This window comes from Glandiceps talaboti, chromosome 21 (genome assembly GCF_964340395.1).
Source record: "Glandiceps talaboti chromosome 21, keGlaTala1.1, whole genome shotgun sequence".
NCBI lineage: Eukaryota > Metazoa > Hemichordata > Enteropneusta > Spengelidae > Glandiceps > Glandiceps talaboti.
The window spans coordinates 8,293,575-8,307,865 of record NC_135569.1 but is presented as its reverse complement, the minus strand read 5'-3'; the positions used below and the strand labels follow the sequence as shown (position 1 = coordinate 8,307,865).

Here is a 14,291-nt window from a genome sequence, read left to right as displayed (position 1 = left end):
CAAGATTTTTTTATTTCAACTTACTGGGTGCATATTTAGTAGCCATCCTAATTTTTCAGCAGGTTCTTTGTACCGGTCAAATCCAAACCGACTATCCATGTCATCACTAGCCAAAGAACGCTGGAGACGAGCTTCAGATGAATCTCCCTTGGAATCATTGTCACCACTGCTAAAGGTCAAAGGTCAAATAAAAGTAATGATTACGAAGAGTACTAAAATTTTAACCAAAATAGTAATTATATTATACACACAACATACTTTTGATAAGCTGAGAACTTTCAACTGAAAACAGTCAGTCTTGTTCACTCATGATAGATGGCGCTGTTTATGATCACGTCACAGTTGTTTGTTTACTGGAATGTGTTACCATGGATGTATTAGTGAGACTCACTAATACATCCATGGTGTCATGAAGTTTATTTATAGGGTCTATCTGCCTGTGACAGTGTAGGGAAGGATTATGTACTTGCTTTATGGGGGGGGGGGGGAGAATTTAATATTTGTTATGGACTATGATAATTTCTGTAAAACTGCTACAGACTGTCCACAAGCATATGGACATTAAAATTCTAGAACAAATCATTTGACAGGGAAATTATCATGTTTATTGTCTTTTTAGGATGAACTCATAGTTTTCATATGGACAAGAACAATAAAAATAACCATGTCTTTGTTAACACTGTAATGTCTGTCACAGCCAGACAATTACAAATACATGGACAAAATATTTTCATATAAAATATCAGTGATATGCACGAATAATACATGTACATCCATAAAAATAATTTATTTATTAATCTTTCATATACAGACACCATTTCAGTGCTTAAATACTGTTCTCCCAATAAATGTGGATAAATAGTGACACTCATACATCCTTGCAAGTTGCAGTGACAAAAAATTATCATTATTGACATTATCAAAGTTAGAAAAACACAAACAAAACTAGTCCTGCTTGCAGACGGAGTAAGTCGGGACTTAATTCTGACAATGACATTGTCCGTATCTTCTATTTTGTGTTGCGGGACATTGTAAGTATCACGTCCTGTAGTACACAGTCTGCAAGCAGGACTAAAGCAAAACAAACATAGATGCAGACTAGACGGTCCATCAGAACATTTGATGCGTCCAAACACCCACATTCTTTTAAAAAAACACAAACAGTGGAGAAGGCTGGGTGTCGAGGCTTTCAAATTCTACAGAGGTGTTACTATTACAGTATTCATTGAGAGAATTACGTGATATGCAGTCTGCCAACGACCTTCGACACCACTGTTTGTGGCAGATCTCTGCAGAAACTTCACACAAACAAATTACAAGACAACTGAACGTCTCTACACTACTCACCGCGAAGACCCAGATTTCCACGATCCGTCATCTCGGTCTGCTTTGTATCTGCCACTATTCTGTAACACCATGATTATTTCATTGGAAGAAATTACCAATATTTGATAGGGGCATTTGTTCTACGTTTAGCAAAGACACTTCCGGTATATACTGCGCAGTGTTATTCGTTTTTGGCGCGAAATTCACATCTATATTTCAGAATCATTTTCGTATTATATCCGAAATTACCTCAAATACCAATTTTTTAAATGTGGTTCTACATGACGTATGTCGAATGTTCCGGATGGCGTTTGAACATAGACCCTACACCAGGGTAGGGTCTATGGTTTGAAAGAATATTTTTAATCACTAAACATATTTTTATTCGTTTTTCCAAGCAATATACATGTATTACAAGATACCATCAGTCTGAAGATCTCCGGTGCATAGGTATGTAGGTAGCGGCTGGACAGCAAGGCGGATACAAAACTAAATATGTATCTGATTTTAAATCTGACTACTAACGCGATTAACAAAAATAACTTTTTGATTTTCTCTATGAAATATGCAGTTTACAATTTACTGAGGTATCTGTCCTTTATTTCAAATTTTATTGCGTAAAAAATAAATTGTATGCTATTTTAAAATAGTATTTACTCAATAATCTTCGAGAAGATTGCGAAGTCTTGAACGAGGTGACAAAATGGCGACTACCATGGCTGCAACCTGCATGCGATCGGTCTCATGTGGTTTGCTACATGTGCAAAGGTAAAGTATTTACTTGTTATCCACGAAAAATCAACCACACTCGAATTTAGTTTGTTGAGAGTCATTTGATCTTGAGCTATACTGACTTTTACACGCAAATCGAGAAGAGATCGGGAAAAGACAGTCCTGACCCGGAGTCCTGCTGCCTGCTTGCACTGTTGTAGACGGTGTACGTACGAGTGTACTGTACGGATGCGATACTGAGGGATGGTCTTAGACTCTTACTCAGTCTGCAAGCAGGACAAGTGCTTGCACTGTTGCAGACGGATACTGGAGATACTGGACATTCTACTATCTGTGGCATGGAATCTCTCTTTACGTCTAGCTCGGTGAGGGTCCTGAGATGAAATTTAAAATTCAACCAAAGCCATCCCTACAGGGAGTTAAAAATGAGTGGGTTATAAACCTAGTGTACATGTAAACTGAAGTATCACAACCTTACTGTTAACAATTATCAAAATCATGTTATCTCATAATCTGTTAATACAATATTTTAGCACATTTGACGGTAATCTTTGTTTTTCATTTGTATAGATTTGTCTTGTCACCATGTAGGCAATTTTCAAGACAGCCTGTCCTTGCGTTTAGAATGACAGTTCCATTATGGTAAGTTTAATTAATCCATAGTAAAGGTCCACTTGGAAAAGGATTAATATTTAGCTGTGAAAAACAGTGGTCTGACAAAGCTATAGAAAAAGTTGGTCTAGAACAAAAGAATGTACAGTATGTAATTCTCATAGTGTCACTGATTAGATACTCGTAACACTAATGTGAAAACCTGGGATTGAAACCCAGACCTTTAAATCTGCTAATTTTGTTACACAGTATAGTATATTTTGTTTGGCACAAAACTGCACATATCATATGGAAAAAGAATCTTGACTCATACCATTTATGTTACCCTCATTAAAGTGGAATAAACTGAGTTTATAAGCTTTTTCCTCAAGTGAAAATACGTACAAAAAAATTTGATTAAACTATTCTAGTATAATGTCAGTGTCAATGTATGTCTTCTATGACATTACAATTTGTGTTCTCTCATTCTTAGAACTGTTGATTACATAGTAGGGATTTCCAAAGTATAATATATTTACCACAATCATTGTACATTTTTGATACGTATAATAAATTACGTCATTGGATCATTTATAAGTAAAAATTAGTTATATCCTAATACCAGGTGTGAGTTCAGTAAATTACAAGTGATGATTAAGTATACATCAGTAAGTAGAATGCTGTGAGCACCTTTTAATATGCAGAAAAAAGTACATCCCAAAAACACATAAAGTCAGCTTGTGTCCCTTTAATATGGGGAAAAATGTACATCCCAAAAAACATGTAAAAGTTAGCGTATGTCCCTTAAATATGGGGGAAAAAGTACATCCCAAAAACGTGTAAAAGTTAGCTTGTGTCCCTTTAATATGGGGAAAAAAGTACATCCCAAAAAACATGTAAAAGTTAGCTTGTGTCCCTTTAATATGGGGAAAAAAGTACATCACCAAAAAACATATAAACTCAGGTTGTGGCCCTTTAACATTCATATATTTGTCTAGTGCTGAACCTATGAAGAAAAAGAAGAGGCCAGTTGACACAAAACTTTCAGAAGAAAGAGAAAGGAAAAAACAGAAAAAATTACAAAAGTTTATGGATAAACTTGGACCTGCAGAGTTGAAAAAAATTGAAGAGTTTAAACTTGACTCAAAATTACAGGAAAAGAACAGGTTAGTGCATCGCCATGACAATATGATGTATATATATATTACTGTATATGTTCTCCTTGGGCCACAGACCCGACTAGTTTGAGTAAACTATTTTTGTGGTCCAGCCAGGAGTTTAAAGTTATTTTTTTATTTACCTTTCATTGCCGATGTATTTACTGTAACTAATTCCTTTTCCTCACTTGATATGTTAATTTTGTTTCTTTTCGACTTCTGGCAAATAAATATGTGTATGTGTGTACAATTATGCCATATTATGGTTTATAATGAAGTTCCAACCATTCTACATGGGTGGTAAGTAGGTAAAATGTATCTGGTTTCCCAGTTGTTTTACCAATGTTCCCAATCAAAAGTATAGGGGATGGGTACAATATATCGGAAGGTATGTCAGTTTTACCGGATTCTCCCCATTCAATGACAGGGGTTTCAAAATGTTAGCGAAAACAATGTATGTTCATATAATCATCATCATCATCATCATTATCATTATCATCATCATCATCATCATCATCATCATCATCATCATCATCATCATCATCATCATCATCATCATCATCATTTTTTATTATTGATAAAGGTCAGGGCCCTGTACAAAGTTCCAATTGGTGAGATGCAAGTGTCAATCCAGTGCAAAGTTTCCATATGATCTTTTTTATTTTTAAAAATGATCTTTCAATTTCCTGCAGAAAGAGACATGTACCCAAGATAACATTTGAAGAGAGTGAAAGAAGAGCCTTGCTACAGAAAGAATGGTCTCATTATAGATTCCAACAACACCTGAGTAAGACAGAAGTTCTGGAGCGTGCATTGAAAGCACAGCAAAAAGCCCTAGATGAACTCAATGATGAATCTGAGGAGCTCTATGACTTGGCCATCCAAATAGATAATACTTTAATACCATTTCAATGCAAGGGACCTGTCAGTACACCACCTATCAAAGGTTTTGATGGTTTAGATGGAGAATATGTAGATATAACCAAAGATTTGAAATAAATATGTATTAGATAAGAATACGAACTACCGAACACCTATAATCGGCTGATTATACCGCCACCTAGTGGTGAGCTGCAGCTATGGAATTTGTCATTCTGATGAGGATAGTTTACAATGACACAGAGAAAGTTGAACGTAAAAAATGGAATTGCTTGTGTGTTATAACTTAAGTTTTTAATTCATGTCATCTACGTACACCAAAGTGATGAATATTTTTGGAACTAAGTAAAGGATGCACAATGAAGCACGTGAACGCATACTAACACCATGGCGCCCTCTGTGGTGATACCTTCATGATATTCATTCTACAACTCCATCCTCGTATCTTATTTTCACATATCGCAATCAAAGTCACAGTGGTTGGTTGTCAGGGGCAACATGGTAAAAATAATGTTCTTTGTGTCATGTGACGTGTGCTATACAGAGACATACACATGAGCAAAGAATGTACAGTAGTCTGGTCAGACTGGATGGAATTCTAATTTGTGTTTCACACACAGTTTGACAGTAACCCTATACAGAAGATGATTTGGTGTGTTTATTGTTTTTTTAAAAGGAACCCTTGTAGAACAGAGATTACTTTTGGTGAATACATCTACTGAAAATATAGAATTGTTTGAGATTCAAACTTTTGTTTTGTATGTTCCCAAAGTACAGATTGCTAAGTATTGGTTGGTTAACAAAATTGTTCTGTAGTCAGTTGTGTAAATTAAGGCAATGTGTATGAAAACATATGAGGGAGGGAGGGGAGGGAGAGAGAGAGGAGAGGAGAGGAGAGGAGAGGAGAGGAGAGGAGAGAGAGAGAGAGAGAGAGAGAGAGAGAGAGAGAGAGAGAGAGAGAGAGAGAGAGAGAGAGAGAGAGAGAGAGAGAGAGAGAGAGAGAGAGAGAGAGAGAGAGAGAGAGAGAGAGAGAGAGAGAGAGAGAGAGAGAGAGAGAGAGAGAGAAAATAACACCAAATAAAGAGACGAACTTCCAATATCTCGAAGGTTGTAAAATATTTTGAGATGTGCTACACTTCGGTAAAAAGTGACAAAATTAAACTGCCGAAACCCGGGATAGTTCTCGAACTCGTACAAGTTCGCCGGTTTTGAACCAGGGACCTTTAGATCTTCAGTCTAACGCTCTCCCAACTGAGCTATTTCGGCTGATGAATAATATTCGACTACAGTGTATTTTTTTTAAAAAAATGCTTTGCAAATTGCACAGTATCTTTTCTCCAGCCTATTTTCTCGTACCAATCTTCCAAACGGTTCATTATGAATAAATACCAAACTTCTGTTTCTCGGTAAACCTCTGTATCATTTACACAATGAGAATCTACATGTATACAGAGTCCATTCTTTACTGTTCAATTTATACTTTTATCTCGTTTTCACATTTATTTTGTGATTACATTATCAAATTTTGATACTGAAAATCAAATAATGTATATCCCATGTGGTCTAGTGGTTAGGATTCGTGGCTTTCACCCACGCGGCCCGGGTTCGATTCCCGGCATGGGAATATCCTACTTTTGCTGCTAGCTATCGATTATTTTCCATATGGCATACGAAAAACACGTGGACTGCTCTCAAGTCAAGGCAACGTTTCCTTATTCATCATAGACCCTTTTTTTGCCAATTTGCTAACTCGGTTATTCTTAAACCTGTCCTTTGCGAGAAAATTAGAGCAGGCGCTCTGATGTAATCCAGGACGGATGACGTCACTACAGTCTAACATGGCCATTGATGAACAGATACATCAAGTCCAAGGTTCGTGGTTTGTTAAAATAAATTTGTTAATCATTGAAATTTGCCATTTTTTAAAAAAATGACAATGCACTGTTATCTGTACAAAACAGACAATGACGTTTTACATAAAACTTTTATGGGGAAACAATAACACCAAATGAAGATATGAACGTACAATATCTCGAAGGTTGTTGTAAAATATTTTGAGATACGCGATACTTCGGCAAAAGTGACAAAAGTAAACTGCCGAAACCCGGGATAGTTCTCCGAACTCGTACAAGTTCGCCGGTTTTGAACCAGGGACCTTTAGATCTTCAGTCTAACGCTCTCCCAACTGAGCTATTTCGGCTGATGAATAATATTCGACGACAGTGTATTTTAAAAATTGCTTTGCACAGTATCTTTTCTCCAGCCTATTTGCTCTTACCAATCTTCCAATCGGTTCATTAATTAATTAATTAATTAATTATTGAATTATACCAAACTTCTGTTTCTCGGTAAACCTCTGTATCATTCACACAATGAGAATCTACATGTATACAGAGTCCATTCTTTACTGTTCAATGTATACTTTTTATCTCGTTTTCACATTTATTTTGTGATTACATTATCAAATTTTGATACTGAAAATCAAATAATGTATATCCCATGTGGTCTAGTGGTTAGGATTCGTGGCTTTCACCCACGCGGCCCGGGTTCGATTCCCGGCATGGGAATATCCTACTTTTGCTGCTAGCTATCGATTATTCTCCGTACGGCATACATGTGGACTGCTCCCTCTCGTCTAGGCAACGTTTCCTCATTCATCATAGACCTTTTTTGCCAATTTAGTCACTCGGTTATTCTTAAATCTGTCCTTTGCGAGAAAATTAGGGCAGGCGCGCTGATATAAGCCCGGACGGATGACGTTACTACAGTCTAACATGTGCATTGATAAACCGATACCATCAAGTCCAAGGTTCGTGGTTTGTTAAAATAAATTTGTTAATCATTGAAATTTGCCAATTTTTTAAAATCTGACAATGTACTATTTACCTGTACAAAACAGGCAATGACGTTGTGCATAAACATATTATGGGGAAACAATAACACCAAATGAAGATATGAACGTCCAATATCTCGAAGGTTGTTGCAAAATATATTTTGAGATACGCGATACTTTGGTAAAAAATGACAAAAGTAAACTGCCGAAACCCGGGATAGTTCTCGAACTCGTACAAGTTCGCCGGTTTTGAACCAGGGACCTTTAGATCTTCAGTCTAACGCTCTCCCAACTGAGCTATTTCGGCTGATAAATAATATTCGACTACAGTGTATTTAAAAAAAAAATGATTTGCAAATTGCACAGTATCTTTTCTCCAGCCTATTTTCTCGTACCAATCTTCCAAACGGTTCATTATGAATAAATACCAAACTTCTGTTTCTCGGTAAACCCCTGTATCATTCACACAATGAGAATCTACATGTATACAGAGTCCATTCTTTACTATTCAATTTATACTTCTATCTCGTTTTCACATTTATTTTGTGACTACATTATCAAATTTTGATACTGAAAATCAAATAATGTATATCCCATGTGGTCTAGTGGTTAGGATTCGTGGCTTTCACCCACGCGGCCCGGGTTCGATTCCCGGCATGGGAAAAATACTCTTTTGCTACTCTCGAGTATTTTCATTCCAAAAACACGGATTTCTCCCCCTTCTCGGCAACGATATCTTATTCATTCATCAAAGACCTTTCTTTTCTGACAATTTGTCCACCCGGTCATTCTTAAATCTGCCCTTCCATTTTCTTTTCGAGAAAACATGGACGCTGTTGAACGGTGCCATCAAGTCCAGGGTTCACATATGTTAAAAAAATTTGTTAATCATTGAAATCATCTTTAAAAGAAAACCTGACAAGGCACTATTTGTAACTGTAGAAAACTGTCAGACAATGGTATTATACATAAAAAAAATGTTTTTATGGGGAAGTACATTTTGTATTACTAATATTCTGAAACTGAGAAACATTAATCACTAGTAGCTTTCCAATATTTCGGGAACAGACTGGTGAGTAAAAGTGAATGCTAAAATTGTACACGTTCCAAAGTGATTTTTTTTATTGTTTTCGTCCACCAGACCTAGAATCAGTTGAGTGTCGCTCAGAATCCGACGTCACTGACCACTGAGCTTTCACTATAGCCCCTCTATTCGAAATGTCAGTTATTTTAGTGTCAGTAATCATAACTAAATTAAATAATTGGACATTCCATATAAATTAATGTCACAGAAATTCATTGTATTTATAGGCCATATGGCACGTGTTTCATTGTCCGTTTCGTATTTGCGTTTGCAATATAATTTATAACAAGTTATCTCTGTCATGTTATCAAATTATCTCAAACATACGACATACGCTGTACTGTGTTACTAGTCTGTAAGGTACTCCGTGATGGGGCGCCCTCAAACATCGCCGGGTCAACGTACCCCTTGAGGACGGAATGACATCATCATGGCTCCAGAACCTAAAGCTTATGAAAATACATCATTTTCCTGGAGTGGCATCCCCCTTTGAGGAAGATGCATATATCCATAGTCTGACAAGCGAAACTAGGTTCCCAGTAATCTAGAGTTTTTGTTTGCTATTATCGATGGCTGCAAACCAAATACCTGTTACCATGATTATCAAGACTGGCACTCAAGCTGTATTTGTCGGGGTGGAAGTTTATTAGTCAATAGATCCTCGAGTCAATTACAAGTGACAAAAAGTGTTGTATGTATGTAGGGGGTATGACATCGCTACCGATTTTATAAGAATATCGCCAATCCCTATAATAACGTCATTGTTCTGTATTAGGACCGTCATAGACAAGAATAAAACCATTTAGGAAAGGAATAACAGTTTACAAGCGACTGTGGTTCTATATCTATTGACTTTTCAATATTTTGTTTAAAGTTATGCTTTCAATTCGATGTATCGCCCGAGGCCTGGACGACGTCTACGAAAGACATAAATCGATACCCCCATACAACAACTCACCGCTACTAGTACTATTATTACCGCGGCAACTACAGCAGAATTCGTTTCGTAATATTGTGGAAACGTTGTCGTTGGTGGCAGTGTTACCATCGGAGTAACAGTAGTTGTCTTCTGTCGTTGAGTTGTTCCGGTGGTGGTTGGCCACAAACTTGTTTTAGATAATGTCAGATGATTGGTTGATGGTGTTGTTGGTGATGATGTTTCCGATGTTGCTGTATTTGTATTTGTTGTCGTTTCATTCGTTGACGTTGCCATGGTACTGCTGGTGGTACCCAGTTCGACCGATGGAGCAGCTGAAGTAGTACTAGTATCGTCACCTCTCCTGTCCCGTCCACGGTGCACTTGCCCTTTAACCTTGTCTTCGATGACGCTATCGTGTGTAACACCATCGCTGTTGTCTAACCCTTTAAGTACAACAGTATCCCCCAACTGCCGGTGTCGATTTTGGACAACATGTCCGTGTTTTTTCACCCTGCAAACTCCATCCTGGTGTGTAACGCCATGTGGAACGTGAACATGATTCTTTCCATCGTTTCCGTAAGAAAACATCAAAGCTTCCAGTTTCTTGAGTTCAGCGAAGCTTCTGTAACTATCACCGTCAAAAGATTCAATCTTGTTGTACAACATATTTAGATGCCGTAGTTCGTCCAAACTTTCCATCATCAAGTCACTTGGGGTTATCGAAGAAATTTTGTTGTTGTCCATACATAAAATATGTAAATTAGGCAACGGAATATTAGCTAATGCCATTGACGGTATTGCAGTCAGTCTATTTCCACTCAGCACAATTTTTCGGATTGATTGTAGTCCGTTAAATGCATTGACATCGATGGACGAAATCGCGTTAAATCCCAAGTCGAGTTCAGTTAGTCGATGCAAACGTGAGAAAATATAGTTAGGAACGTTGGAAATACGATTACGGTCTAACTTCAATACTCTCAAGTTGTCGAAGTCGAAACTATCCCATAATTCTGAGGTTCCAAGGTCTTCAATTTGGTTCTTTGATAAAACTAGTGTTTCCAGATGAAGAGTACCGCGGAAAGTATTTCTACGAATTCTCTTGAGAGAGTTTTGAGCCAAATCCAAACTCGACAATCGTTTTAAATCACTCAATGCATCTCTCTCCACCACCAAATGATGATCAGTTCTAACAACAAGTTCTTGTAGGGAATTTGAAGGGATTCCCGCAAAGAGTTTGTGAGTTAGTAGATGGGTCCTACCACCGTTCAAGTACAAAGATAACTTTGTGATATTCTGAGGAACTATGAGATCATCGTATGAAAGAGACGCACCACTGTCGAAGCAACCAACTGATAATTTGTCATCATTGCCGCCATGAGAACATATGCACATCGACGAGCACTGTACAACAGCTGGTACCCGTCCCACCGTTGCTTCTGTGCATGGTAACATATACAGAAATACATATACCAGAACACACAAAGGTCCAAGAGTAAAAATAGAACTTCCAGTTTTGTTTCTAGCCATACCTAACCTTTCTTCTCAGTACATATCATATAAACAACATATGTCCATATGGTTGTACCATGAAAGTCTACCATATGAGGTATTATCGAGAGATGTCACCCATATCTTATCAGTATTTATTCTGTGGGTCAAATTGGTTCACTGGGTTGAAATTTTACTAAATTCTCCTCCAGTCAAGAAATGTAATTATTAATAGCCTACTGACCTAAATATGCACAGAAATATGAATAAATTAGTTCTTTATGATACCATTAGTTTTTCACAAAACGATAAATATTACATGAAAGAGACTACTTGAAAGAAATGCATAGAATGAAATAAAAAACAGCACATTTAGTCCTGGTACCTCAAGAGCAATCCACGTTTTGCTAGGAGGAAACTGAAAATAGCAAATGTGTGATATTCGAATGCCAACAATTGAAATGCGTAAAGTGTTACCTTGACAACAACCCCCGTATTTTAACGGTAGAAAATGATAGATAGTAACAAAAAGTATGATTTTCCCATGCCGGGAATCGAACCCGGGCCGCGTGGGTGAAAGCCACGAATCCTAACCACTAGACCACATGGGATACATACATGGCATATATCAGGAAGACATTATATTTAGAAATGCTAAACATCAAAATACTAGACAGGTACCAAATTACAGTTTGATCATGATTCATTCTTCGGCAGATTCGTACGACAAAAATCGCTCTCCCTCCCTCTTGCCCTTTCTCTCTCCCGTGATGGCGCCCTCTAGAGTTGAAGATCACGTTTGAAGAACAAATTATTACATGCATGTAATAACTAATATAGGAGTTTAAATCAATATTATTTGTTATAGATGGAGAACCGAACTTGGCAATACTAGCATCACTCATCGAGTGCCAACCCCTGTTAAGGGCATCCCCTTTTGGGTTTTGCTCAGATCATGGGGTTTTTGATAACACATCACATTGTGCGCCCTAACATTGCTCAGACTGCTCGGTATTGGCGATTGGAAGGTATGCGCTCTGCCAAGTGATATTACCCTATAGTATTTTCACTGTGTTAATTTAAATTTGAAACTGGTTTTGGTTTGTATTTTTGCTGCACGAACCTGAAACTTAAATAGTCGAGGTAGGGTTTTAAAATATATTAACTCCAAACTATAGATCTGTGCATAGCGTCGGCGTCGACTGACGCACATCGATATAGCGCCCTCTACATATTCAGCCTTGTAATCATCATTTCACAGGTGTGAAATGTATCGATATGCTACACATAACTAATAAAATATACAGTTCATTCGTCATCGTCTCGGTTCAGAAACAAACGCTGATGACAAGAGTTAGTGAGAGAGAAAAAAAACATTCTTCACGTCAAATCTGATGACCCTGAATAACGGTCAATCTGTGATTGGAATTTATACTCATACTGTATAGCTATTTAAACAATAGCAAGTAGAATTGACACTAACCACCTGAGTTGAGATCACCGAGCTTGATTTAATGTTTCGTTAAATTCCATCCTAACCAAACAGTCATTCTGATGGTATAAACTGAACTATGATCGATGTCATATAAGAGTGTATTTCCTCACACGTACGCCATCGCACCTTCGTTCTCATGGTAACGTTAAGTGTGTCATTGGGTTGACACTGTCAACTGTGTTTGTAATTGTCGAGGCATGACCGAGGTGGAGAGCTATACACACAATACATACATCGCGAGATAGTTGTAGTGGAGAGGCGAGCGGTAACCCGGCTACTACAAAATTTTAACCGCACGTTAAAACCCCGACAACATACTTACACATGGATGGAGTGTATAAATATTGGCAACTCCTTCGTCTGCTGGGTGTAAATGAAAGCTAAGAATGGAAGGGCGTAATGTTAATGTGTTCATACATGGTAACAAATACAGCGTCGCGCCTCGCGTTGTTAATGGTACAGAAGTTATAACTACAGCGGTTGGCGACGACGAACATTACAGAAAACCCGTGGAAGTTGGTATAGCAGTCAACCCTAATCACTCTCTACGGGATTCTTACAGCGATCCGGGATTTGATTCACACAATGGAGTAACTATTCCGATTGAAATCAAACTGCCGTCACGATCTCATAGCCGATCAATGGATCGTTACTTAGATCAACGAGAACGGAGAGCGGCGATTATGGCGAGAGCCGAGGAATTGTTGCGGGCAAACAGAGTATCAGTAAGTCTCGACTAAATTAATCTAACATGTATTATTAGAATATTAATGCCATCAATTACAAAAACTCGTGTGTGACAAAGCGAACCCAATTACTTAAGTAGGTGTACGTACACATGTCAAACATTGTGATAAGCGTCGACAATCTACAAAGTAATTGAAAATGTAGGAATGGGATAAGCTGATAACACACAACCAATGGTGTGTTTTTTTGTCATGGTGTGTAACTCAACATAAAACTTATAACCTATAGGCACTATTATACACAATAGATTTGAGCCTGAGGCTTGCCTTCAGAAAGTGGGCAAGGCAGAGATTACTAGTGCGAGTTTGTATGGCAGTAATCGCTAAATAACGGTACGTCACTATACAGATACATGCTTTGTCACCGTTATATACGTGAATAGGTATTCTTACTGTACAGTTGAGTACAGTAGATACGGCGTACAACACAATTCAACAGTGAATATGTCCTCGATCGCTGACATGTGATTTGGTTCTAGAAAAGGAATGTTTATGGTTGCCATGGTGCGAGTCGTAGATTCTTGATAAAGTACCTCTTTGCTTTATGTCAAAGATCATAGCCTTTACTACGTGTTGTCACTGCACGTATTGTTAGACTCTATACACCGGTTTGTATTGTTAGCTGGAACACAGATAGGTAGATTTATCTGATATCAACACGACGTGAACTCTGTATCTCTATCCTTGGACAGATATAGGTTTTAAATGTAACATAGATACATATATACATATATCTATATTACCTAAATAGATAGATAGACTGGCAAGACAGATAGATAGATATTGATAGATAGATAGATACAGGGATACACACATACACATACAAAGATACATACATACATCTTAAGACACACACACACACATACATACATACATACATACATACATACATACATACATACATACATACATACATACATACATACATACATACATACATACATGCATACATACATGCATACATACATACATACATACATACATACATACATACATACATACATACATACATTTTTCACAGCGTAACGTATGCTTAGATAT

The 14,291-nt window shown here is 37.5% G+C and overlaps 3 protein-coding genes and 4 non-coding genes across 9 annotated transcripts in view; 5 read left to right on the top strand and 2 right to left on the bottom strand.

Moving 5' to 3' along the window:
• LOC144451829 (DNA polymerase epsilon catalytic subunit A-like) overlaps window positions 1-1,418 on the bottom strand; it is a 38,613-nt gene extending 37,195 nt beyond the window's left edge. Inside the window, exons 1-2 of the mRNA XM_078142732.1 lie at window positions 1,348-1,418; window positions 25-169 (exon numbers count right to left, since the gene is read on the bottom strand). Coding sequence (XP_077998858.1) covers window positions 25-169; window positions 1,348-1,418 — 216 coding nt within the window. The remainder of the gene's footprint in view (window positions 1-24; window positions 170-1,347) is intronic.
• Window positions 1,419-2,035: 617 nt separating this feature from the next.
• On the top strand, window positions 2,036-5,324 carry LOC144451614 (large ribosomal subunit protein mL40-like). Its single transcript, XM_078142506.1, has 4 exons — window positions 2,036-2,094; window positions 2,629-2,700; window positions 3,648-3,815; window positions 4,499-5,324. The coding sequence occupies exons 1-4, from the start codon at window positions 2,042-2,044 to the stop codon at window positions 4,803-4,805; spliced, it is 600 nt and encodes a 199-aa protein (XP_077998632.1). The 5' UTR covers window positions 2,036-2,041; the 3' UTR covers window positions 4,806-5,324.
• Window positions 5,325-6,237: 913 nt separating this feature from the next.
• Trnae-uuc (transfer RNA glutamic acid (anticodon UUC)) lies at window positions 6,238-6,309 on the top strand. Its single transcript has one exon. It is a non-coding gene; the product is annotated as a tRNA-Glu (tRNA).
• Window positions 6,310-7,180: 871 nt separating this feature from the next.
• On the top strand, window positions 7,181-7,252 carry Trnae-uuc (transfer RNA glutamic acid (anticodon UUC)). Its single transcript has one exon. It is a non-coding gene; the product is annotated as a tRNA-Glu (tRNA).
• An 857-nt stretch (window positions 7,253-8,109) lies between these two features.
• Trnae-uuc (transfer RNA glutamic acid (anticodon UUC)) lies at window positions 8,110-8,181 on the top strand. Its single transcript has one exon. It is a non-coding gene; the product is annotated as a tRNA-Glu (tRNA).
• Window positions 8,182-11,548: 3,367 nt separating this feature from the next.
• Trnae-uuc (transfer RNA glutamic acid (anticodon UUC)) lies at window positions 11,549-11,620 on the bottom strand. Its single transcript has one exon. It is a non-coding gene; the product is annotated as a tRNA-Glu (tRNA).
• A 1,097-nt stretch (window positions 11,621-12,717) lies between these two features.
• The window catches only part of LOC144451878 (echinoderm microtubule-associated protein-like 2), a 56,652-nt gene continuing 55,078 nt past the window's right edge, over window positions 12,718-14,291 (top strand). For all 3 annotated transcript variants that reach the window (XM_078142801.1, XM_078142799.1, XM_078142800.1), the window contains exon 1: window positions 12,718-13,229. In XM_078142801.1, coding sequence (XP_077998927.1) covers window positions 12,891-13,229 — 339 coding nt within the window. In that variant the 5' untranslated portion in view covers window positions 12,718-12,890. The remainder of the gene's footprint in view (window positions 13,230-14,291) is intronic.

Bases quoted from the DNA above. Each gene is read 5' to 3' on its own strand.
- LOC144451614 (XM_078142506.1), top strand. From the start codon at position 2,042: ATGGCTGCAACCTGCATGCGATCGGTCTCATGTGGTTTGCTACATGTG. The intron at 2,095-2,628 runs GTAAAGTATTTA...TCATTTGTATAG, and splicing joins GGTTTGCTACATGTGCAAAG to ATTTGTCTTGTCACCATGTA. The intron at 2,701-3,647 runs GTAAGTTTAATT...ATATTTGTCTAG, and splicing joins AGAATGACAGTTCCATTATG to TGCTGAACCTATGAAGAAAA.